The sequence below is a fragment of the Protopterus annectens genome, chromosome 10.part0 (genome assembly GCF_019279795.1).
Source record: "Protopterus annectens isolate FY-2018-M chromosome 10.part0, PAN1.0, whole genome shotgun sequence".
Lineage (NCBI taxonomy): Eukaryota > Metazoa > Chordata > Ceratodontiformes > Protopteridae > Protopterus > Protopterus annectens.
The window spans coordinates 139365262-139392403 of NC_056744.1; the positions used below are offsets into that span (position 1 = coordinate 139365262).

At 44.4% G+C, this 27142-nt stretch overlaps 1 protein-coding gene across 2 annotated transcripts in view; it reads left to right on the forward strand.

The window, feature by feature from the left end:
* AXIN2 (axin 2) overlaps positions 1 to 27142 on the forward strand; it is a 94107-nt gene that overhangs the window by 41049 nt on the left and 25916 nt on the right. The window contains exons 5-9 of one of the 2 annotated variants that reach the window (XM_044085109.1): positions 285 to 781; positions 1261 to 1437; positions 1748 to 1990; positions 2755 to 2850; positions 18013 to 18180. In XM_044085109.1, the coding sequence (XP_043941044.1) occupies positions 285 to 781; positions 1261 to 1437; positions 1748 to 1990; positions 2755 to 2850; positions 18013 to 18180 (1181 nt within the window). The remainder of the gene's footprint in view (positions 1 to 284; positions 782 to 1260; positions 1438 to 1747; positions 1991 to 2754; positions 2851 to 18012; positions 18181 to 27142) is intronic. The other variant, XM_044085110.1, reaches the window with a different exon arrangement.

The following is a 27142-nucleotide window of genomic DNA, read 5'->3' on the forward strand; positions in this document are numbered from 1 at the left end:
GCTACAGACAAGTTGAGATGTTTTACAGTTGGGAACACCACATGCGCACACTGTCCTTGTTTCAGATAGTAATATAGGATAAACTTGGAGTTAAACATAGCATTTTTGAGCTAAGCATTTGCGGTAGGTAATAGGTAGCTAAAAGTTTCATGTTGCTGAATAGTTTGTTTCGTTCTTTAGGACTTTATGGTTTAAATGATATAAGAAGTATTTCCTGTACTGTTCATATCCAGTGCCACTGCAGCATCAGTAAGGTTAATTTTTTTTTCTTCTCTGTCCTCAAGGATGAGGAGAAGGAGGAACCAGACCTGAGTTCCCAGACATCTCAAGAGGTGGTGCCTTCCCACCATGTACAGCATCCGCTTACTCTTCTGCAGACGGGCAGCTTTGAAGATGATCCCCAAGCGATCCTGGATGAGCATTTGTCAAGGGTTCTAAAAACACCAGGCTGCCAGTCACCTGGGATGGGCAGACACACGCCTCGTTCACGGTCACCAGATCACCTCAGAGACAGGAAATTCCAGCAATCTATAGTTGTCCCAGCAGGTTGTACCAGTCTTAGCAAAGGATTTTTAACAAAACAAAGTGCAAAGCATGTACATTATCATTACATTCATCACCATACTGTGCCCAAAACCAAGGAGCAAATTGAAGCAGAAGCCACACAAAGAGTTCAGTGTATCTGCACTAGTGCTACGGACTATTGTTGTTACACAAAAAGTAAATGTCACTCAAAGGGATCGGAGCTTTCTGTGGGACCTGTGGAACAGCTTGGGTTAAGGTATGTGATTCATCCATGTTTTCACTTGTCAAATATATTAATCAGTGTTAAGAAACCCCATGATATGGTAAATTATTTATTCTGTAGAAAGTAATCTGACAATTCTATTTTTAGGTGTTATAGCACAGCATAGTTACAGATGATTAGGGATGTTTTACAGTTGTGGACTAAGGAATTGGGGAATAAAACCTTTGTTCAAGCAATCTGATGATACTGTTTTTGGAAATTATTGCACGGCATAGCTGCTGTCAGTTAGAAATATTGTACAGTTGGGGACTAGGACAGTGGGGGGAAAAGCTTTGCTTGGGCAATCTGATGGTTCTGTTTTTTGGAAATAATTGCACCCCACAACTACAGACAAGGAGTGATATTTTGCAGTTAGGGACCAGGATAGAGGGGGAATAAAAGCTTTGTAAAGACTGAACTACTTCATGCAAATATTTTAACCAAGTGCTGAACTAGTTTCTTATTAATCGCAGTAGAATGAGCACCTTGGCCAAACGGAGCTGTAAGATTGACACCACACTGCTGCCGGCATGTGAAGGTGGGACTTCATTAGCAGCACTCCAGTTACCTTGTGAAGAAATTGATCGGTCGCAGAATGTCTTAATGTGGATGTTAGAAAATGAGAGACAGAACAAGCACAAACTTCACAGGTATGATAACATACCGTCTCTTAGTTCTAAGAACCCTAAGAACAGAGCAGAGTTCAGTACTCCGAATCTGCTAACACACTGCTTAGTAACTACTCCTACCCTTTATTTCATAGATTAAAACTGTTTTTTTTTATTCATTAGGTTGCTGTTCTTATCTAAACACTTTAACCCTTCACTTTGTGCATTCAACTGTTACTTTAAGGTTGAAGCAAGTGTTTTTATGCAGATGTTTTTCTTTTTTAAGAACTGCATCAGATGTTTGGGACCATGCATTCTGAATGTTTCATGTCTTTGACTTATTTTTTGCCAGTACTAGCAGCAGCATGCAAGGAAGTAAGAAAGTCCATAGTTCTGATCCCTGCAGGGGTGTCAGCTCTGAGCGCTCAAGTCGACAGTATTCTTGGGGTACTGCTGGGCATCCTCGAAATCCACAACCAGCTCATCCATTTGTGCAGGATCCTACAATGCCACCGCTCACCCCACCTAATACCCTTGCCCAACTGGAAGAGGCATGCAGAAGGCTTTCTGAGGTATCCAGACCTCAGAAACAGAGGTGAGACATCCTGACATTTTAACTGCTGGTTGTTGTGTTCTGTATTACTTGTGTATACCTAAGAGTCTTGATGTTTTATGATGTCTGTCCTGCAATTTTTCATTACATATATTTTTGGGTATAGTCTGCCACTGTTTAATCTAGTTATCTCTATGATGGTTAGCTGTAATGGGGGTGAAGATGCACACAACTAGTTTATTTTTTCTGTAGAAGTTTTTATAATTCTTTTAGTTGTGTAGCGATTTCTGTGTAGTATACAAAGTGTTGTCTACCATTGACAAAGAATATATTCGTATTAACTTATGGCTGCAGAACATATTTATGTGCTTGGTAGTGCATCTTCTGAATCTTGAAAATATATGTTTAGCTAAACATTTTAAACTGGCATATTACCTCATCACATTTATTGCCTGGCAGTCAGTTCAAATTATTAAGACTTTGAGCTGTTAACAGGCTGCTGTAGCTCAGAGTTTGAATCTTTCCACCTCCATTTGCATGCTGTGTAACTTTGAGCAAATTACTTAACCAGACAGTGCTCTATGGTTTCCTACTAAAAAGAGACAGTTGTTTCCAGCAGGCTCACCAGGTTAACAATTTCAAAGTACTGTTACTACTAATAATCATAGTAATATTTAAAATTGTTTGGTTGGACACACTAAATGCAATGAAATGGGGATAATGACCTCTTACTGGGAGACAGAGTGCTTTGGTTTTCAGGAGTTGTTTATCTCAGGGGTCATTCATTTCTGTTATTCATGTCACAGATGCTCAATATTGGTACCGCAGAGGGATCGAAACCACTTAACTGCAGTTCAAACTGGGAATGCATTACCTGTCAGTACCAGCCTTCCAACCGAAGAGTAAGTCATACTCTTAATATAGCTTTACTTTTATAATTTGTCTTTAAAAGCCTGTTGCAGCATTTTCCTCCTGTCTGTTCCCCACCTTTGCAGAATTTGTTGTTTTTGTTTATTTCTTTTTATAAAACATTAAGGGAAGTATATGAGTCTGACTGGCTTGACTAATTATCAAGATGATTCTGTTCACAAGAAATCTGGGACAGATTGGCCAAAAATGGCCTTCATGAGTAGCCTTTCTTTTTTCTGTTTCTGTCTTCAGCAGTGAGTTCTGTTTGAAGTCTACACAGAGCCACCTGACGAAAGCCTTTTATTTTTAATTGGCTGACCTTAAGTCCACCAGCTGTCTTTGCTAGCAAGCTTTTTTTCTGAAGCCTTTCTACAAAGACTTCGAACAAATTAGGAAAACTAAATTACTGTGAACTAACACTTTGTGACCTTCTGACATACAAAATATACGCTGCTTCAGAAGTCCTTCCAAATATGGCTGCATAGCATTCATTTCACTGTTGCCGTTTTGCAAAGAGAGGATCTTAAAAAAACGTTCTCCCTCATAGTTTTGAGAATACTCATGATGTGTGACTGACAAGAGGTTTTGTAATTTAAATGAACATATCATTAATTCAGTTAATTTGCATTATTGATGAGTCTTGCATAATATGCACATTGAAAGTGGTTTGTCAGTTTCTGTTAATAATTTATTTAGGTATTAGTTGACAGCTGCAGTAGTAGTGCTGCGATAGCGTTGTCGCCTCACAGTTAGACGTTGCCCGTTCGATTCTCAGTTAGAGCATCTTCTGTGTAGCGACATGCGTGAATGAGCATTCCTTCGTTGAAGGTTGTGCATTAGGCCCGGCAAGCCAGTACGTAAAAATCTACTGCCAATCATTAGCGGACCGGAGTTCTGCTGTGGTGACCCCTAACCGGGAAAAGCCGAAAGACACAAATTAGTTGACTTAAGTTTCTCAGCTTTTTTTTTTTTTTTTTTTTTTGAGAGTCCGAATGTGATGTTCCTTGTTGTTGTGTGTATATTTCATGTAATGACAAGACTGATATTGCATACAAATTTTTCCTCCCTGATCATTTTTCTGATGAGTTTTTACCAGTTAATAGATTGTTATGTCACAGGCAGAGGATTATGTCCTCTTGGCTGGACTTGCAAAAATAAGAATTATGAACTGATGAAATGAAATAGTTATTTCTTGGGAAATTTTTTTTTTTTTTTACAAAAGTCTACAACAGAAATTTGAAGGACTTAACAGACCCTGTCCTTAGAATAGTGTCAGAAACACAGTTTTTCACAGAAAGTTTTTTTTTTTTTATTTTGTAGGTTGAGACTTTGGTCCTTCTTCTTCTTAATGCTAGTAGGTTTGGGAATACCGCTATTCAAGGAACGTGGGGTAGTGCTATCCCGGGAATGTGGGCAAGTACTATTTGGATCATGGAAAGACACTTTTAAGCTTTTTTGTGTTTTTGTGGATGATCTTAACAAGTTGGGGCCCTAGCACTGACTACATCTTTGTTGGCTTAGGTTTGTAAATCAAGTCTGGGTTCTGAGCTAGCTGGTCAGAAAGATACGATGCAGCAGCCTTTGCCTTACTTGAGCAGGATGTGCTGTAGAGATTTGCATGGCTTATGAGTTTACATTCCTCATGGAATCGCAGTAGAGGATAGTCAAACTGGGTAATGTGCCATTTCACCACTGGAACTACTGGAACCATTGATGGTTGTCTCATTTCTGTCCCCCCCCATACACCACTTTTGTTGATTAGGAACACAAGCTTCTTTGTCCAGAGGGCATGGTAAGATACTTAGGATAGGCATTTGTATGATTAGTGACTATTCTATACTGAGGTTCACTTGCTTAAGGTGTCACTATATTGTATTGCGTGGAAATAAACATTGCCTCTTCAATGGATAGAAAAGCTGGATACTTCATCACATGGGAGGGAAGAAGTTTTCTAAACTATGTATTTTTGTGTAGCTTAATATGTTTCCTCTGCCATCTGACTTATGTTCCATATGCGCACAACTGCTTTTAATACCAGGTAATCAGAAGGCTGTTGTTTCTATTCTCATGTCAGGTACCTGGATTAATTTCCCCAGTACTGGCACTGCAATGCAGCATAATGGTGCTGCACTCCTGACTGTGCCATCCTTAGTGTCAGGGTTTAACATCTCATGTTATGTAGTCCAATCTCGCCTTCATTCTTACCGCTGGGTTCAGAGCCGAACCTCGGCTCCGACTCGGCCATACTCTAGTTCGAAGTCTTCAACTGACTTGTGGCTAAGAGGTATCCCATCATGCAACAGGCCCATTCCCCATATCTCATTTGCTGCTCGTTACGCTCGACGTGGTCTTGCTTTTGGCCGTGGCTAGGTATACTTTTTTCTAAAATTTTTGGATATTGTTGATCTAAAAAGGCTATTTTCATAGCTTCTGTTTGTGTGTGTCTCTCTAGGCTGGTTGTGTGGCCTTTTTTGTTGGGCGTTTTTTGGTATCCCGTCCACTCCCTTTCTTTCCACGGGCTGGGCCCGTTTCAGTTAGAGGACCTAGGACTCCCAATTGTTTTCCATGTGGTCTCTTTGAGTTGTGCTTCTGTTACTTGCAACATTTTGGTGTCTTTGTCATTTGATAGTGGTGTTATCCTGCCTTTATTTTCCCTGGGCTAGGCCCATTTAAATTAGAGGACCTAGTCTTCCCTGTAGTTTTTTGTTCCCATCAGTTACTAGGCCATTTTAGTTAGAAGCTCTAATTTCCTGCATGGGGTTCAGTTAGGTTTGTGTGTACGTGCCGTTTTGCAGCTTGTCTGTGTGTGTACTCCTTATACAGCATGTCTAAGGATTGTAAGGAACACAGGCCTTCGGGCTTTATGAAGTGTATTGAATGCAACAATAAAATGTCTTTGACTGATGGCCACTCTTGTGTGCGTGTACTGCTTGGGGGCTATTCACCTCCAAGAGTCCTGTTTGTTTTGTCATTCCTTCAGTCCCTGCATACTACAGGAGAGGAAGAACACGCTCATCCTGAAAGGACTGCTTAAACACTTGTTCGAGGAAGACTTGGCTAAGTCTTCCAGTACCACATCATCTCCAGCGAAAAAGGATAAAAAGACTGCTAAGAAGCACTCTCCGGCTCCGTCTGTTTCTTCGGAGCCACCAGAGAAAGTTGTTAGAACAGCTTCTCCTTCTTCGGCTCCATTGGCTTCAGTGCCAACAGAAGGTGGTGTATTGACTAAGTCTATGTCGGCTCCCAGCCTTTCAGAGCCGGTCACGGATATTTTGGTTCAGAGCCAGTCTCCACTTGTTCGACCGGGTTCTTCTTCATGTCAGTCTCTCTCTGTAGGGAGATCCAGATCTCCCAACTATATCCTCCAGGTCCTCGAGGTCCCTTTCCAATGAGGATGTTGCTAGTCATGAAGAAACTGCTTCAGTCATCAGTGCTGGCCAAATTGATTTTGGCTCTGACCCAGTCCGCTCCGGAGACCATGGCCCCTTCATCTTTTGTTGTTCCTCCTCCGAGCCTTTCTCGGCCCTCAGAGCCAGAGTTATCGGTTCCGTCGGGTGCTGTTAGGTCGGTTCCAGTAGCTTCACCTGGTTTCTTGGTTCCAGTTTCTGCTCCGACCCTGTCGGTTCCATCCACGGGGGTCGAGGGTCCACAGTTCCCCGGTCGGACCCGAGGGGGAGGGCTCGGATCGATCTTCATCGGTTCCGAGCCTTCCTCTCGGTGCTTCGGCTCGGGTGTGATCTTCATTGGTTCCGAGCCTTCCTCTCGGTGCTTCGGCTCGGGTGAGCTTGGACCCGACATCTGCTTTGGACCTCATCTCCTTGGTGCCGAGGGCTCCTACTGTATCCTCTATGGTTAGTCGACCTTCGGAGCTGGGAAGATCAGCCTTCGAGGTTAGGAGGAGCGTGCTGGCCAGGTCATCAACTGCATCCTATGGCACCGACACTCTTCCCCCTCTGGCACCGGTGTCAGTTTCAGATCACCCTCTATCCATGGACAGCGGAGACCCAGGGCCTCAGGATACTTCCATGAGTGGTCCCCAACTTTCTGACGTCTCCCCAGAGTTTTTGCCTGAGGAGCCTGCCAGAAAGAGATTGTGTAAGAGGAAACACGTCGACTCCCCGGATGAGTCTCTCACGTCAGACACCGACCTCGAGGAGTCAGAAGGGTCACCCCAAGTCGTCTTCAGAAGATATCTCTTTTTCAGATATCCTGGAGATCTTGAAGCAGAGAGGCAGCTGGCCCTCCAAATCCCCTTCTGATGAGAAGTCGGTGTTCTTGAAGGCTTTAGGGTCTCAACTTTCCACCTTTTGGGCATCTCCCCCTTTCGATGAGCTACTAGATATCGTCTGTCGAAAGGTGTGGGAAACTCCTGACACTGTGGAACCAGTCCCTAGGAGACCCAATAAGTTTTTGTCTGTTCCCACAGACAACGAATATCTGATGAAAGGCGTTCCAGTAGATGCCATGATGGTGGAAGCAGCCACCAAGAAGGAACTTGCTGAAACTTTGTCTCCCATCCATCCGCCAGTCCTGGGCTATGGACAGGTATGGGAAGCATGTGTTTACCTCAGCCGCCTTTACGCTGCGGTCACTGAACTCCTTGACGCATTTTACAAGGCTCCAGAGAGATCTCTTAAAAGAGCTAGGAGATTCTCTACAGGGTAAAGTTTCTGATGCCGTGACACAGAAGGTCAATGCACAAATATCTACCCAAAATTCCCTTACCAACTCCTCCATGAGGCTGATATCATACGCAGCCGATGGAGCGAGCAGGGCAGTGGGTTCTGGAGTCGCTCTTAGGAGACACTCCTGGATGCACTTTGCGGAGGCCTTCAAGTCTACATTCACCAATGTCCTATTTGATGGTTCATCGTTGTTCGGAACCAAGGTGAAGGACACTCTCACTAGGTCCAAGCAGGAAGGAAAAAGACTATCTGCCATGGGAGTCCATTTTTCCGTGCCTTCTAAACCTTACCCTAAGGGCCAGAAGGGTGGAAAAATGTGGTTCAGAAAGTTGCAGAGGTTTTTTCAGGATGCACAAAGTGATTCCCCCTCCAGAGGCGGGGGGGGGTGGAAATTCAGGTAGACACTGCCCTAGAGGCAGAGGAGGCCCACGTAACCAGGTGGACCGTGATTCCTTTTGTGGTTCTCCCTACCAGCGCTCCTGAAAGGAGGCCTGACTGTGCGTCTCTGGAGCCGGTCGGGGGTCACATTTCTTTATTCTCAGAAGCCTGGCAAAACGTCACCCAAGATGAGTGAGTTTTAAAGATAATTTCCAGAGGTTATCATGTTCCCTTCTCTTCTCCTCCCCTGCCAACCAAGAGAATTCCAGACATTCCACCCGGTCAGAGGGATTCTGCAACTTTATTAATAAAAAAGTTGCTTTGAGAGCTATCCAGCCTGTCCCCACAGACCAAGTATGATTAGGGACTTACTCCAGATTCTTTTTCATGCCAAAAACAACAGGGGACCTGAGACCCATCTTGGATCTCAGCCGATTGAACCTACATGTACAAAAGTCCAAGTTCCGCATGGTCACCTTATAGTTAATACTCCCTATGTTAGAGAAAGATGTGTGGATGTGCTCCATCGACCTCAAAGATGCTTACTACCATATCAAGATGGACAGGGCATCGAGAAGTCATCTATGCTTCCAGCTGGGAGCCAGTCATTCTCAGTTTCGCGCCCTACCCTTTGGTCTCAAAACAGCCCCCAGGGTGTTCACCAAATGCATGGCAGTGGTAACGGCTCACTTGAGATGTCAGGGATTCCAAGTGTTTTCGTGCATGTACGACTGGCTCCTTTCTGCCACCACCAGGCATCTACTGTTACAGACCAGGGATGCCACCGTTACACTGTGCCAGAGGTTAGGAATTACTCTAAATTGGGAAAAATCTGCCTTGTTGACCTCGCAGCGTGTCACTTTTATCAGTGCCGAACTAGACAGTGCTCATGAGGGCCTTCTTACCAGAAGAGAGAATTCAGGCTCTACAACAGTAGGTCTACGCCTTACTACCATTGAGGAAGGTCAAGGCAAAAGTGGTCCTCAAGTTATTAGGGACCATGGCTGCCATGGTCATGCTAGTTCCCCTTGCCAGACTACACATGAGGGTTCTTCAGTGGCTGCTTTTCACCCAATGGTCACTACAGTATCTTCCACTCCCATTCTGTTCTGATTACGGACACGTGCAAGCAGGATCTAAGCTGGTGGCTTCAGGCCAGCAGTCTCAACATGGGCAAGCCTTTTGTACTGGCTTCTCCAGTTGCCACAGTGACCACGGATGCCTCCTAGATCGGGTGGGGGGGCATTATCTCGGCAGGACAGTCCAAGGCACGTGGCAAGATCACGAGACCCATTTGCATACCAATGTCTTGGAGATGAGAGCAGTGCTGTTAGCGTTGCAAGCACTTCAGAGCTTTCTCCCTCTAGGAACAATTGCAATCCACAACATGTCAGTGGTGTGGTATCTGAACAAGCAGGGAGGAACCAAATCATACCCCCTTTGCAGTGAGGCACTTCGACTTTGGCAGTGGGCGGTGTCTTCCCAACGCTTTCTAGTTGTAACGCATATACTGGGGAAGTCCAAAGTGATTGCCGACAGGCTGAGCAGAGGTATCCTAATGCCTTACGAGTGGTCCCTGAACAAATATGTTATAGAGAAGATATTCCGCAGATGGGGTCAGCCTTGCTGCGATCTATTTGCCAGCCCCCTCAATGCCAAATGCAGCAGCTACTTCACCCTTATCCCCCCGGAGGGGGAGACACCCAGGGACGCTCTGGTTCATGATTGGCCCTCTGGTCTTCTCTATGTCTTTCCACTGTTTCCTCTGATATCAAAGGTAATTCAGAAAGCACAGTCCTTGGGAAGCAAAATGATCCTGATTGCTCCCCACTGGCCTCATCAGATTTGGTTTCCCTTCCTTCAACCCTATGTAATGGATGATCCCTGGATTCTGGACCCAGATCCAGATCTGCTGACTCATATGTCAGACAGTTCCATCCCTCCATCCAGACCCTCAAGTTGACTGCTTGGCTGCTCCAGTTCCGTCCCTAGTCAGACTTCATGATTTTTCCCCGGAAGTGGTCCACATTCTGTCTTCTTCCCACAAGCCTTCTACCAGGAAGATTTATTCCAGTAAGTGGAAGAGACTCTCCATTTGGGCCCATTAAAGACATATTTATCCTTATACAGCTCCTATTTCCACAATATTAGAATTTCTTTCTCTACTGTTCAGTCAGGGATCAGCTGCAGCAACCATTAAAGTGCAGTTGGCAGTGATTTCTACCTTTCACGTTGCTAATGAGCCCAACCTTATGGCTCATAGACTTCGTAGGGCCTTTCTCAAAGGGACAATGTTACTCCGACCTCCAGTCTTTGATCCAGTAATGCCATGGGAACCTCAATTTTGTTTTACAGAAGATCACTTCGGCTCTCTTTGAACCTGCAGCTACGTGTGACCTAAAATTCTTGTCATGGAGGACAGTATTGTTGGTAGCCATAACTTCAGCTAGGTGGGTCTCTGAGCTCCAGGCTTTATCGATTAAGCCACTTATTTGGTGTTTCACAAAGACAGGGCCTCCTTAGGAACCAATCCTTCCTTTATTCCAAAGGTTGCTTCTGTTGTCAATATCAACCAATCCATTGAGTTGCCTGTGTTTTTTCCTGAATTTCTAACAAGGCAGAATGTAAGTTTCATCAGCTAGACATTCACAGACAATTGCGTTTCTATTTACATAGGACAAAAGATTTCAGGAAATCAGATCAACTGTTTGTCTCGTTTTCAGACATTAGACTTGGGGTTCCTGTCTCTAAAGTAACCTTGTCTTACTGGATCTCCAATTGCATCTCATTTATTTATGGTTCCAATGGCAAATAATTGCCCTTTAAAGTGAAGGCTCATTCCACACGATCTGTGGCTACCTTTACTGCATTTTAGACTAGGATGTCTATGGATGATATTTGTGCTGCAGCAACATGGGCTTCGCCTCATACTTTTATTAGTCACTACAAATTAGATCTGATCTCTAGAGGCAGATCTTCCTTTGGTTCCACAGTGCTCAAGAGTATTTTTCACTGAGCCACCCAAGATCAAGGTGCTAGGGATGCTGTCCCACGGTTAAGAATGAAGGCGAGATTGGACTACATAACATCAAGAAGTTATGTACTCACCATAACGTTCGATGTATGTAGTCCACCTCGCCTTACATTCTTAACAACCCCCCACCCCCTCCTTGAGGACCTGGAGGCATAGTCTCTAGGTGTCAGTGGTCCTTTTGGTTGGGGTTGTTCTTCTTCTCAGTTTGTGTGTGTGTGTGCTTGCAGCAAACAAGATCTGGGGAATGGGCCTGTTGCATGATGGGATACCTCTTAGCCATGAGCCAATTGAAGACTTCGAGCTAGAGTATGGCCGAGTCAGAGCCGAGGTTCGGCACCGAACCCAGGGGTAAGAATGTAAGGCGAGATGGACTACTTACATCGAATGTTATGGTGAGTACATAACTTCTTGTTCCTATCTACCTGAGTTGGTGGTAGCTAATGTGGATGATCGTATCTACCTGAGTTGTTGGGAGCTGAGGTGGATGTAAAAGATCCAACAACATTTAGTGAAAAAGAGAAGGGGGAAGTTCCCTGCTGCTCAGGCCAAATTTTCCATATCCTGTATGAATACCACCTTGGGTCTCCCCCTGAAAAGAGGGCACAGGCCCAGTGTGACTAACTCAAGCGTAGATAAAAAGGTAAATCGTAAAATGTTAGTAATGCATGCACGTGGAATCACAGCACATGTAATTAAAATAAGTCTTCAGATTTACATTTTGTGGGCTAGCAGCAATGGGCAAGTGTGATCCCACCTGGTTAGGCCATTGAATAGTCCTTCCCTGTTTAGAATGATTTTTCCTAGCCAAGTTGGTTAGGAACTTCACTTCAGTGATTGAAGGTACAACTTTATTGTCCTTTCATTTTTGCATAGACATGCGCATGGCATTAAATTAGTGTTTCCTAAGCAAAATGGTGGGAATAGTAAAGTGCAGCTAGGTCCAACTAAACTTTGGAACAAAATGATGGATATGCATAGCAGCAGAGCATGATGTGGAGTACACCCCCCCAAATGCCAGGCACTTGTGTCATATAGATTTATTGCACTTGCCAAGATGTTCTTCGTGTTTCACTGTTGCAGTCATCACACTTGGGTTATCTGCCTGCAGGTAGCCCACAGTCGGCCCGAATACCAGAGACTTAGTATTTCTGCGTCGGATGCTGTCACCCCAGGACTGATGTCAGATCGTCAGGGGTATAAAAACAGGCAGCCAATGCCATTACATCAGTCTTTCTTGCCAAGGAGCCCGAAGCAGAAGAAGTTCGCAAGTGCCGGTCGGCCACTAATGAATTTTCGTTTATGAACTGAATAATCCTGAAGTCTTCTAAAGCTAAGTACCCCATTGGGGATCCTTTTTTCTTGCTCTAACCGATATCAGAAAAAGTTAACAATTGTCTTGCCTGTGGAAAGCAAATACCACACAGAGATTTTCATTCTTACTGCATCACTTGTTTAGGCCCAGACCCCGACGTACCTCTCTGTCAGTTTTGTCCCTTGTTCAACACCTGAACCATTCACCGCCGGGCTCTCATTGTTGCTAAATTCTTTCATTCTTGATCTCCATATTCCGAAATGGCTTCAGTAAGCCATCCAACTACTGATATTCCAAAAAAACGTAAGGATAAAGACAGAGACAGACCGCATAGGTCCAATGCTGCCAACAACGCTTTCCGTTAAGCTAGTCGCTAGTTCGCCGGTACTCAGTGAGGCGCTTTCACAGCCCCTGATGCCCACTTCAAGTGAATTTGCAGGCCTCTACCGAGACCCATTCGGAGTCCGGTATGCTGCAAGAATCTTCTTTGACTATGGAACCTGTGGATGTCTCTACCTTGGATGGGTCCGGAGTCACTGTGCAGGCACTGGCTTCTGAGACAGTTCTTCGCTCAACCGATGTTCAACTCAAACCGACAAGTTCTTTATCTAAAACTACCATGTTTCTTAGGGCTAGAGTATGTGCTATGCTTAGAAAGCCGATGACCAAAGCGCATGCACCTACTCCCATGCCACAACGACAAATGCTTAGAATTGCAGAAGACCTTATTACGCTGATTAGGGGAAGTCAGCCTTCCCCTGTTAAGAAGAAAAGAGACCAGTCCCCTGCAGCTTCAACAGACCAGGAGTCTGATGACTCTGAGGTATCTGATTATGAAGACATGCCCTTATCTGCTTACGAGGATTCAGATGCAGAGGAATCCATTACCTCTGCCTCCTCTCCAGAGGATTTTTCTTTTGGTGAAACCTTACATACTTTAAGAGAGCATTTCTACTGGGAATGCCAAGACTTTCCTCAGTCCAAAAAGAGATTCAGAGAATTCCTAGATTTGGCACAGTACAGGCTTTTAGCAATACCCCCGTCCTGGAAGTTGTTGATGTTTTTATGGAATCCAGTCTTACTCCTGATACTTTATTACCTCCTGCCCCTAGGAAACCAGACAGGTACTACAGAGTACCTGACACTCACAAATTTCTTTTCAAGAATCCTACTGCTGACCCAGAGATCATTTTCCAGGGGCCTATAAGTATCAAGGCAACTACAGCCAAGAATCCCACCCCTTTGGACAGGGATTCCAGAGCTTTGAACAGATGGGGTAAGAAGGTATATACCTCTGCAACTCTTGCTATTAGGGCATTGAATTGTCAGTTTCACATGCTGAAGTACCAGCAACATATTATGGAACTTATTAAACAAAAAGAGGCTACCTTTACAGACTGTGCAGAAAATAAAAAAATGCAGGAACTTATGCACTCTGCAAGCCAAGTCAGCAAGCATACTTTGCAGTGTGGCTTTGACGCCCTAGAAGCATCTTGCCGGGCAGCAGTCACTGGTTCTGTACTGAGAAGACATGCTTGGCTCAAGGAGCAGACTTTGCCAGACCAAGGATGGTTTGTTTGGCACCAAAGCAGAAGAGGTTCTTAAAAAGATGGAAGAAAAAGCTAAGTCTTTGCAGACTGTTAAAGAATTCTGCAACCCCCTAGATTCAGTAGGTATTGCCCTTCCAAACACTGGTTCTTTCCGGCCCCCTCCAGGCCATCTCAAGCCAGACCCAGAGGAAACAGACCACCCAGACTACAGTCTCAGGGTATGCAGAGATCTAAGCAATGGAGTGCCCCCACCCCCAAAGCAGGGAGTGGTAAGCCACCTCCTTACGGAAAAAACTCACAATGACTTCTCTATTCCACACCCCATCCCTGCCCAATTGCTGGTGCCCCTAGGAGGAAAACTTGCCCTTCATGCAAAAAACTGGATGTCCATCACGGGTTCTCAACATTGTATCCCAGGGGTACAAATTTTACTTCCACTCACTGCCAACCCCAAGAGGGTTCCTAGACCTTTCTCCAGATTAGTGGGCAGAGGCTCAAAGCCAAGTTCTTTCCCTGCTCTCCATCTGAGCTATTCAGCCGGTTCCAGTAGAACAGATAGGTCAAGGGTTCTATTACAGACTCTTCCTGGTACCCAGAAAAGAGGGCTCTTGGCACCCAATCCTGGATCTTTCAATTCTCAACACCTTCCTGGTGGTACCAAAATTCAAAATGCTTACCCTGCAACAGCTTCTACTTATTCTAGCCAAGGATGCCTGGTTAATCACCCTAGACTTAAAAGAAGCCTATCTGCACATCCCTGTAAGGTAGTCATGCAGGAAGTGTTTGCGTTTCAGGGCTGGATCTATGCATTATCAGTTCTCTGCACTTCCCTTTGGCTTATCCACTGCGCCCAGAGTATTTACAAAATGCCTGGCTCCAGCCATTGCTTACTGCAGGCAGAGAAATATCCAAATTTACCCATACTTGGACGACTGCCTGATTCAGATGGACAGTCAGGAATTGCTGTTGCAGCACCTGACATTTGTGAAAAGCCTTCTCACTTCCTTGGGGTACACCATCAACGAATATAAATCAAAACTGGTACCCAGTCAAAAGATTGTATTCCTGGAGGCAAGCTTAGACACAACATCCCAGATGGCATTCCTCACTTCAGAAAAACAAGTCTTATTTGACAGCCTACTTCAAACAAATGGCCACCAGAACCCTGCTATCTGCAAGAAAAGTACTGCAGGCCCTAGGGTTCATGGCGTCATGTATACTGCTAATTCCATATGCAAGACTGCATATGAGGAAACTTTGATGGTACTTAAAAAGTTTTTGGTGCCAACATTCTCAGGATCGGGAAACAGTCATTCCTATCATACCCTGTCTTATTTATTTTTATTTATTTATTTATTGACATTTGTTAACAGGGTTTGTCCAACTGGGCTTGTGGCCCATTTTCAGTGGAGACCCGAGGAGAAAAGCTCCAGTAGTACAATTTTAAACAATATTGATATAATAGCAGTTATAGCAAAAAGATTACATGCATAAAGTTAAAGTTGCATTAAAAAGAAGCTTAGTAACATAATTTTACATTGATATAGTTCAATAGGTCAACAATACATTATTTTTGTTTGTATAAATTTATGCAAATGCATAGTAGACACATTGGAGAGAGAGGTGTCTAAGAGAGAGAGGTGTCTAAGGACAGAGTTCCTTTGTTGAGCAGAAGCATGCAACCACAACAAGGGACTGCCCTTTACTCAACCCCCATGCCACACAGACCCTAACCACAGATGCATCAGACTATGCCTGGGGAGCACACATGGACGGCAAATGCATTCAGGGCCACTGGAGCCCAAGTCAAATTCATCTGCACATCAACCAAAAAGAGATGCTAGTTGTGCAGAATGCCCTGACAGCTTTCAGATCCCTACTCTTTCCAGCACAACTTCTAATAATAACAGACAACACCACAGTTATGTGGTACATCAACAAGCAGGGGGGAACCCACTCTTTCCCACTCTGCAGGTTAGCCATGGCCCTGCGGACCATGGCCTTGGACATGCAGGTCCATCTGCAAGCTCAATTCCTGCCAGGCAAACAAAACTCACTGTCAGGCGACTTAAGCAGAAATCTCCTAGAACCACATGAGTGGCAGTTGGAGCCCAGCACCTTCAACCTTCTGATTCAGAAATGGGGGATCCCAGAGGTGGATCTCTTTGTCTCCCCCTACAGCCACCAGCTCAGCAAATTCTGCACCAGGAACCCTCACAGCAGGGCCTGGAAAGTGGATGCCCTTTCTTTTCAGTGGGTAAATCTCTCAATCTATACCTTTCCCCCTTTGCCCCTTGTCTCAAGAGTATTACTCAAGATAAGACAGGACAGTCGAAGGACAATTCTGATTTCCCCAGACTGGCCACGCCAGCACTGGTACCCACTCCTGCGCAGCCCGTCACCGGTGCCACCCTGGCACCTACAACAGAACCCAACCTTGCTCTCTCAGCAGGAGGGACTGATTTTGCATCCACAACTGCAAACCCTAAATCTTGCAGCCTGGCTTATTCCTTGAATTCTCCCCCAGCAACCCTAAGCAAACAGGTGCTGGACATCATTCTTGAAGCCAGAAGACCCAGTACAAAAAAAATCCTATGCTGATAAGTGGAAAAAGTACTGCTCCTGGATTCACTCTAAAGGAGAGGACACAACTCTGCCCTCCCTGCCTCTAATCCTGGATTACTTAGCAGATCTACTCCACAGAGGCCTGTCCTTCTCCTCCATTAAGATACATGCTTCAGCCATTTAGGCTCATTACAACACTGAGCCACCTCTCTTCTCGTACTATCTTATCAAACAGTTCCTGAGAGAGGCAAAACAACTTAAGGCCACCTAGGAGAGCACCCACCCTTGCTTGGGACCTTAACTTTGTACTGGAAAAACTCACACTCCCCCCCCCCCCTTTGAACCTGCAGCATCAGCAGAGTTAAAGTTCCTCCCTTGGAAAACAGCCTTGCTTCTGGCCATCACTTCAGCTAGGAGAGTGTCTGAGCTACAACCACTTATGGCTGTGGAACCCTTCATTATTTTCAACGCTGACAGGGTTTTCCTCAGGACTAACCCTTCCTTTATGCCTAAAGTGGTGTCCAGTGTGGCTCTAAACCAATCCATCCATTTGTCAGCTTTTTTCCCTAATCCTCAGAATAAAAGGGAAAGGATCCTGCACTCCTTAGACGTGCACAGACAGCTCAGATTCTACCTTGATAGGACTAAGCCCTTCAGAAAATCTGACCAGTTACTAGTCAGCTTTGCAACAGTGGCAGAGGGCAAGGCCATTTCAAAACAAGCAGTTTCCAAATGGATATCACACTGCATCCATTTCTGCTACAAGCACCATGGGAAACCAACCCCTCAGGGGGTCAGAACACATTCCACTAGGGCAACTTCTACTTCTACAGCATTTCTCAGGGGAGTCTCTACCAGGGACATCCTGGAAGCTGCTACCTGGAGTTCTGTACACACCTTCACCAAGCATTACCACTTGCCTGTCTTTTCTAAATCCAGGGCAGGTTTTGCAACAGCAGTTCTGCAAGGCATATTAGCCAGCCCTAACTCTTCTTGACTGCCTCCACCCTTCTTCAGCTTTGGGAATCCACCCAAGTGTGATGACTGCAACAGTGAAACACAAAGAACATAGTACAGTTGTGAAAACTTACCATAAATGTAGATGTTCGAGTGTATTCACTGTTTCAGTCCTGGTTTCTCACCCTCCAGACCCATGGTTTCTCTCTCTCTCTCTCTCTCTCTCTCTTTCTCTCTCTCTGTCTCTCTCCTCCCTGTGTATAATACTCACCCCTTGCAGGGGTATTGGTATTTACATTTTATTATTGTTTTTTCCCCACCATAACTTAGCTCCCTATTTGGCGGGCTCCTGACATTTGGGGCAAGAAAAACTGATGTAATGGCGTCGGTTGCCTGTTTTTATACCCCTGACGATCTGACGTCAGTCCTGGAGCGACAGCATCCGGCACAGAAATACTAAGTCTCTGGTATTCAGGCCGACTGAAGGCTACCTGCAAGCAGATAACGCAAATGTGATGACTGCAACAGTGAATACACTTGAACATCTACATTTATGGTAAGTGTACACAACTGTAGTTTATAGTGCTAACACTCTCAGCTGTGTACCTGTTTTTATTTATGTGGTGTCTTTTATAATGCAAAAAACTCAACATGTAAAAATTGTTCATTTTTAGACACAAAGATCCAAAGAAACAGGTGGCACTACAGTCTTCCCAATCTGGTGAGCTGGTTGTTACCTACTTTTTCTGTGGTGAAGAGATCCCCTACAGGAGAATGCTGAAGGCTCAGAGTCTAACATTGGGTCACTTCAAGGAGCAGCTTAGCAAAAAGGGAAACTACAGGTAAGAATAATTATTTGAGGAATTAAGTGGTTTAATAGACCACAACGCACCAGCCACATGACATGACCTGTACATGCTCAGTACAGTGAGCTGGTTCATTCACAACACAAGTTAACCATTTCAGAATTACTCCTAATTTGGTTACAGTGGAAGCTGTAACATAGCTTCGTTGTCATGGTTTGTTGCAGACAGCACCATAGAATACTTTGTGAAAAAACACTCAGCTTTTTGATTGTCAGAATGACATGCTGTAAGAAGTGTTATGTCATACATATGAAGTAATACATAGCATGTTATGTCATACTTACGAAGTACCCACGGTGGTGGTGCTGTGGTAGCGTTGTCGTCTTACAGTAAGACGCTGTCCGGTTCGATTCTTAGCTAGAGTGTCTTCTGCATGGAGGCATGCGTGAATGGGCGTACCTTCGTTAAAGGTTGTGCGTCAGGGCTGGTAACTCGGCACGTAAATATCAACTACCAATCATTAGTGGACCGGAGTTCCGCTGTGGCGACCCCTAACTGGGAAAAACCGAAAGACGTATATAATGTCATACATACGAAGTAATATATAAGATTGAATAATATGTGCCCTGACCAGTGATAGAGTTAAGAACATCTTTGTGATGCAGTACTAGCTGGTTAGAAACTGTTTATGGAGCAGATTGAACTCTGTCCTCTGTGTTGTTCTTTTAAGTTGTTTTTAATATTTCCAGGCATGTTTTGTTCTTTTTTTAGAAATCCTAGAATATTCTTAATGTTGTCAACTGGTACACTAGGCCTAATTCTTTACACTTCTGCTGTAGAAGGCCTGACATCCAGAGCTTCTCTCCCTTTCTTTTGCTGGCTCAAATTATGAGAAAGTAAGGGTCATTAGTCAATGTGAATACTGAGTGTAGTCTGTCTGTCATTTCAGTCTGCTGTCAGGATTCGGATAAGTACCCCATTGGGGAGAAAAAAAAAGTTTCATTCTAGTTATGTATTTTTTTTTTGTTTGAAGATTAGGAGTTTTGGGGGAGCATCAAGGATAGGTGCTATTTTCTGAAGTTAACAGATGCAGTTCTTATAGAAGTCAAAATTGCTTATAAGGACATTTAGTGCTTGTCTGTTCTGGGGAGGATGTGTTAGGTCCAACTTTTACACAATCAGGCAGACAACAAAGCCAGGACTGTTTGAACCAGTGAAGGTTGTACACCTTGTTCAGGGCTCTGTGGCTTCATCCACATTTTCTGCAGATGCTTCACTTAAAAAAAACATAAAAAGAAATGCTGATTTGAGAAGGGATCTCGAGAGGCAGACAGCATATCTATCAAGTCCTAAGGTCTCCCTAGACTTGAGGGTATTGTGTCCAGTATGGAGCCTTTGCAGTCTAGACTTTAGAGGTCACGTGTCCTAATGTCTTCTAGGATGGAAGGCTGTGGTGATGCCCCTCAAGAGCTTGCCGTCCTCTTAAAGGAAAGCACATCCTCTCAAAGCAAAGACCCCACTATAGGGAGTCCTGTAATGTAGAGACTGAAGGATGAATAAAATAAGCTTACATACACTAAGTCTAAGATGGCCCTTTTTATCTGAGATATGGGAGTGTAGGTGGGCTTTGCCTCCTACATTGGGGATTGCAGGGAGGCTTGCCTCCTGCAAAAAAAAAAAAAACAAGTTTAAAGGAGAAGAGTGATGTTTGATGAGCTTTGCTGTTTTGCTTTTTCTATCTTTTTTTCATGGCATGTCAGCACTTGACATTATGAGTACTGATATTTCAATAGGTAGCTCAAGGCAAAGTCCTTGGACTGAAACCTTAAGTGATACCCCTCAGGTGGCTGCCATACTCTTGAAAGAAAGTATGTCCTCTTGAGCCAAAGCCCTTCATCAGTTCTGGTCAGTCCAGATGCCTTTCTGGGATATCCAGCCACCTGTTTCCTCCCCTTCTCTCTCTTATAACAGTACAGTGTACCACCACTCAGGTTTGCCTGTTATATGTAAAGGGAGCTGTAATCGTTTTTCTGGTTGGACTGCCATCTTTGGGTATATTTGTATCCTGAGTGGCTGTTGCTCTGGCTTCAGACCAAACCTGTGCAGCTGATAGTGACAAAAAAGAAAGAACTGAAAATGGCACTGGCAGACATCTTTGTTATTCTACAGGTGTGCTGATGTCCAGGTGGGAGGTCATCCTCCCAGTGAGGTAGGGGAAGGAAAACAAGCTCCATAAGTCAGGTCGAACATCAGTCTGCCTGTAACTGAAGCACTAAGAGTTATCACTACTGCAATGGGGAGCATGCTCGAACATCAACAGTTATGGTAAAGTTACACAAAATCCAAATGGAGAAATGTAAAGCGAGCTAATCCAAGCAGCAAACAGTCACAGACAAGAGGATCAAACTACAGGCAGTTCATTGTATAAATCCACAGTCAATATAAGCGCTTTCATTCCAAAAGACAATTTACAAAGGGAACTTAATCAGATGTAATAAAATTAATTCAACACCTTTTTAAATAGCCAATGCTATAAAACGTCATGCCCTCCTCAGTAAGCACACAAATAATCCAGCCAATAAAATGGTTGGAATGAAATAGGATAGGGGAACATGTTAGGAATATAAGGGACCAAAAAGAGTTCAATGCTCTAGCGAAACACATTATGTATAACCCAGGACATGAGTTTAGATTTATTGTTCTAGATATTTTGCATGTACCAGAAAGGGGAGGTGCCTGGCCATTACTATTGTAAAAAGCTGAACTGGCGTGGCAACTACGTCTAAATGCAAGGTATTGGCTAGGCTTAAATGAAGCTTTGTCCATTAATGGAATTTTAAAATTGAAAGCTGTTAAGAGATAATATTTATAAGGTATTTTTATTATTATGTATTAAATGTTATGTATTTTTATGTTGTGATTTATGTCCGTATGATTTTAAGTGCTGGGGGCTGTGTAGATAATTGAGACGTTTTATTGGTCAGATTATTTTAAAATACTGGAGGAGCAGGGGAGGTCTATAGAGCCATTTAAGCAATTATTTCACCCCACTATTCCCAAGTGCAGCAGGAATTACCCAATTGAGCAGTGGTCTTACTACTAGAGGCAAGGAAAAGGCAACATCAAAAAGGTACAAAGGCTACCCATAAGAGAATGTGACAGATTGATAACAAAGGAAGGTATAGGGACAATCAGTACCACAATAAGGAGCAGCAGCAGTGACTATATATGCTGTTTTCCCTTCACCGACCACAGAAACCACCCCTGCCCGTCTTTCCATCATTTCCACCTTCACATTCTCAAGTGATTGGAGACCAGCTGGCCAGTTATAGCAGCAATGGGCAGATGTTACCAAACGAAAACATGTTTAAAACGTTTTATCAAAAGGTCACAGACTATATTTCAAGACTTCACTGAGTCCAGAGAATCACATTTGTCTCAAGGTAACAGAAGGATCTAATAACTCTAATTAAGGAGCTGCATTTGCAGCTGTCCAATGAGTGGGTATTCTGAGGAGCAGAAGTCACAGGTTTTTATTCCTCATACCAAGAAAAAATGGTTCTTGGAGACATATGAACTCTGGACAAATGTCTAAGAATCCTAAAGCCCAAACCATTAACTCTTTGGGCTCAGTTGATCCCCCAGCTCCTCTGGTACTGATGGCGAGTCTCAAATTTTAACATGTTCTCCCCTTCCTGGCTCTCTAGGCACCAGTGGTGGCATTGGCTCTAATGGATCCCTACCTACATATACCTCTTCACAGAGATCAGAGATGCTGCCTCATATTCAAACTAGGGAGTTGCTATTATCAATTTACTTCCATGCTCATTAGTTTTGCAGTCAGACTGTTTACAAAATGTTTGTTATGAGTGGCAGCCCATTGGACTACCACAGACATTCTCACATTTACTCATATCCAGATGTTTGCCTCATTCAGGTTCCATCCCAGGAGAAGCTACAAAGGCCTTGGCCTATGTGCTTGAAAGATTTCTAACTCTGGGTTTCTCTCTCAGCCTGCCAAAATCCAACTTAACTGCAGGCAGGTCAATTCAGTTGCATTTATAGAGAGTCCTACTAGGTAATATAAAGGGGAAAATTTTCTAACATGTCAAGAAGAATTATTTTATGTTTTATTTAAGGATATGGCAGTGAAGGACGTAGGTCATTTAGGGAATTCCTTAGAATTCTACTTTACAGAATTATGGGTTATGTGGCATGGCCACTCTAATGGTACCCTTAGCAAGGCTACATATTGAGAGGTTATAGTGATTCCTGAGGAACACATGGCAGCAGTACAGGCAGTCACTGAATACTGTCCCATTTAGGATGATGCCCAGTTTTCCATCCATCCCAAATACCTTTTTTTTTGTTACTGGAAATGCGTCTTGTAATAGCTGGCTCCTCTGTGTGAGGTTTTGGCCCTGATTATCCATCAAATGTCACAGTTTTATGTGGTGACCTGGGTACTGGATGAACTTGCAGGGTAAGGGATGTAAGTGAGCTGTCAGTGTAGATTCTCCCATCAGATGGGATTTGGGGGAGTGCTGGCATAATCTGACTCAGAAATGCAGCTTCTGATGCGGGAAACCCAAAAAGTGTTGCCACAGCTTATTTTCATAGCCATTGCAGACTCCACAAAGAATTTTAACTCGGGTAAATGGCAAATATCGGAGGTATGACGGGGAAGAAAGAGGTATCTGGGAACATATGATGTTTTTCGTGTTTCACTGTTGCAGTCATCACATTTGGATTGTCCCTGCCAGGGTAGCCCTCAGTCGGCCCGAATACCAGAGGCATAGTATTTCTGCGTCAGTTGCCGTCGCTCCAGGACTGACATCAGGTCATCAGTGGTATAAAATAAGGCAGCCAACGCCATTACATCAGTCTTTCTTGCCAAGAGCCCGAAGCAGAAGCAGTTTGCACGAGTGCCGGTCGGCTGCTACCTTAGTTTTTCATTTCCGAATTGAAGTTGAAGTCTTCTAAAGCTAAGTACTCCTTTGGGGATACTTTTTTTTTTTTTTTGCTCTAACCGATGTCAGAAAAAAGTTAACAATTGTCTCACCTGTGGAAAGCAAATACTACACCAAGACTTTCATTCTTACTGTGTCACTTGCTTAGGCCCAGACCACGATGTCCCCCACTGTCGCTTTTGTGCTTTGTTCAGTGCCAGAACTATATGTCGTTGGGCCCTTATTGTAGCTAGATATTTTCGCTCTCAGTCCTCAAATTCCGATATGGCTTTGGTAAGCCATCTGACAGCAGATCTTCTGAAAAAACGTAAGGATAAAGACAGAGACAGACTGCAGAGGTCCATATCTGCCAATGATGCTTCTGTTAAGCTAGTTGCCAGTTCTCCAGTCCTCAGTGAGGCGCTTTCTCAGCCACTGATGCCTGCTTCTGTGGATTTGCAGGCCGCTACCGTGACCCTTTCTGAGTCCAGTATGCCGCGAGACTCTTCATCGACTAAGGATCCTGTGGCTGTCTGTACCTTGGATGGGTCCGGAGCTGCTAAGCAGGCACCGGCTTCCGAGGAATTACTTCGCACTAACGATTCACGACACAGACCGACGACTTCTTTCGCATCTACCATTCTTTCGAAATCTACCGAGTTTTGAAGGCCCAGGGTATGAACCACACCCAAAAAAAACGACAACCCAAGCTCAGGCACTTGCTTCCTTGCCTCAGTCTCAAATGCTTAAAATGGCGGAAGACCTTATAATGTTTATCGGGGGAAGTCAGGCTACCCCTTCCAAAAGAAAGAGATTTTTCCCCAGTAGTTTTATCTGAACAGGAGTCCAATGACTCTAATGCACCTGAATATGAAGATATGCAACCCCTCTCTGCTTATGAGGATTCTGATGCGACTTTTCCTTTGGGGAAACCCTACATACTTTTAAGGGAGCATTTCCAATGGGAATGTCAGGACTACCCTCAGTCAAAAAAGAGACTCAGGGAATTCTTAGATCTTTCACAGCACAGACCCCTGGCCATTCCTCCTGTCCTGGATGTTGTGGATGATATTTTTATGGAATCCAGTTTGACTCCTGCCACCCTTCCTCCTGCTCCCAGAAAATCTGACAGGTACTACAGAGTCCCTGACTCTCACAAATTTCTTTTCAAAAATCCTGCTGCTGACCCTGAGGTTATCTCTCAAGGACCTAAAGGAATTAAAGCAACTTCTGCTAAGAATCCTACCCCCTCAGATAGGGATTCCCTAGCATTAGACAGATGGGGTAAAAAGTATGCACCTCTGCTACTCTTTCTATTAGAGCACTAAATTGTCAGTTCCATATGCTGAAATATCAGCAACATACCATGGAACTCCTCAAACAAAAAATACCTTCTTTTCCTGCTTGTGCAGAAAACAGAGTTACAAGTGTTAATGCATTCTGCAAGTCAAGTAACTAAGTACACCTTACAATGTGGTTTTGATGCCCTAGAAGCATCTTACAGGGCAGCAGTCGCTGGTTCTGTCCTTAGAAGGCATGCTTGGCTTAAGTAACAGCCCTTGCCAGACCATGTCAAATCCAAATTATTGGACACACCCTTGCACAAAGACAACTTATTAGGCACCAAGACAGAGGAGGTCATAAAAAGATGGAAGAAAAAGCTAAATCTATGAAGACAGTTAAAGACATCTTGCAGGTCCAGCCACCAAGGTCCAGTAGGCATTGCCCTACCAAGCACTGGTCCTTTCCTGCCCCCTCCAGGTCAGCTCAGCCCAGACCCCCGGGGAAGCAGGCCCCCCAGACAACAGCTCCAGAGAATGCAGAGATCTAAGCAATGGAGTTCCTGCTCTTCAAAACCAGGGAGTGCTAAGCCACCCCCTCATTGTAAGAACTCCCAATGACTTTACACTTCCACCATCTCCCTCTGCCCACCTGCTCTTGCCCATAGGGGGAAAACTCTCCTTCCACGCAAGCACCTGGGCCACCATTACCAACGACCGCTGGGTCCTCAACATAGTGTCCCAGGGATACAAATTTTATTTCCACACTCTACCAACCCCAAAAGGGTTCCCAGATCTTCCCCCAAACCAGTGGGCAGAGGACAAAAATCAAGTCCTTTCCCTGCTGTCTATGAGGGCAATAGAGCATGTTCCTGCAGAACAGATAGGCCAAGGTTTCTACTCCAGACTCTTCCTGGTACCCAGAAAAGAGGGCACATGGCACCCCATCCTTGATCTATCTATTCTAAACACCTTTCCAGTGATACCAAAATTCAAAATGCTCACCCTCCAGCAGCTTCTACCTATGCTGTCCAAGGATGCTTGGTTAGTCACCCTAGACCTAACTACACATCCCAATCAGGGAATCATGCAGGAATCATCCAGAACAAGCACTCATGTCATTCCAGAACAAGTACAAATATGACTATGTCATTGTCCATGTTGGTGTGAATGACCTGAGCCGTACCTCCCTGGACTGCATGAAAAGAGACATTGTGGAGCTCTCTGATAAGGTAGCCCAGGCCGGTATGACCCTGACCCTGAGTAGCATCCTGCCCTCACCAAGAATGATTCCACGGTATAGAGAAAAAATGATCAATTTCAACAATTGGCTAAGCTTCTAATGTCATTCAAAGGGGATCCAGTGTCTGTCAGCCTGGGATGACACGCTCGACAAGCCACATCAGCTTCACTAGAGACGGCTTGCACCTGTCATCCTTAGGCTTTCGAATACTGGCCAAGGCTCTTGCCACCCCCACAGTGCCTTTTTTAGGCAAGGCTCAAAAGACAAACCCACCACCGTAAATAGCACAAGTAACAAAAAACTGAGGGTAATGCTACTCAATGCCAGAAGTCTAAACTTCAAAATGCATGCACTCGAGGCACTCCTCAGTATGGAGAAAATCGATATATGTGCAGTAACAGAAACCTGGTTTAAGGCTCCAGAGAGCACCCCAGCACTATCGGGCTACAATTCATACCATACATTTCAGCCACAAAACCCGGACCGAAATACAAAAGGCAGGGGAGTACCCATATTCATCAAGGATACCCACGCCTCTAGGTTAGTGGCCAGCACGATGCTTCAGAGATCATCCATGTGCAAGTAACAATGGGAAAAACTGCTATTCAAATTATAGCTTGCTACAGATCACCCACCATGTCCCAGGGCCCCCACTCCACATTCCTGGAAACACTGGGAAACATAAAGGTCCTACCAAACACCCTGATATTGGTGATTTCAATTACCCAAACATTAACTGGAAGAACTACTCAAGTACAAACTCCCTTGCCCAACATTTCCTAGAATTTGTAAACTCAAACACCCTGGATCAACTGGTCAGCACCCCCACCAGAGGTGACAACTTATTGGACCTGGTCATCACCAACATGGGCGACCGGTGTTCCACACCGGAGGTCAACCCCTCACTGGTTAGATCTGACCATAAACTAATCACTCTGGATATCCACATTCCACCACCACCCCCGGTCAAAGAAACCACAGTGAAAAACTTCTCAAAAGCAAACTTCACATTACTTAAGACCGAGGTGGGAAGTTTCAAAGCCCCCATGCTAAAGGATAACGCTGTCCAAGCTGCAAAATCCTTTACTAATGCACTCTACGGGCACCTACAAGAATGCATGGATCGTGCTATCCCAAAAAAAACCTAGAGTCACTCCTCCAAGAAAATTAAACCAGTCTGGTGGACCCCTGCCATAAACAAGCTATACAATAGAAGGAGGAAATTAGTACAGAAAAGAGTAAAATCCCAAGAAAGGAAAACATCCCTGATCAGTATCAGCAAGAAACTACGTTCCCTCATAAAATCATCTAAGGCTAGCTTCGAAAGAAAAATTGCCATGGACTCCAAAGATAACCACAAGGCATTCTTTAGCTATAGGGTGGGAGGATGACATAATGGTTAAGGTGCTTACCTTAAAGACACAAGGTGCAGGGTTTGATTCTCACATGGGGTAACTGGCTAGGCTTCAAATGGCCCAAAAGAGGAGTTAGCCTAGTTCTAATCTAATCTAATCTAATCTAATCTA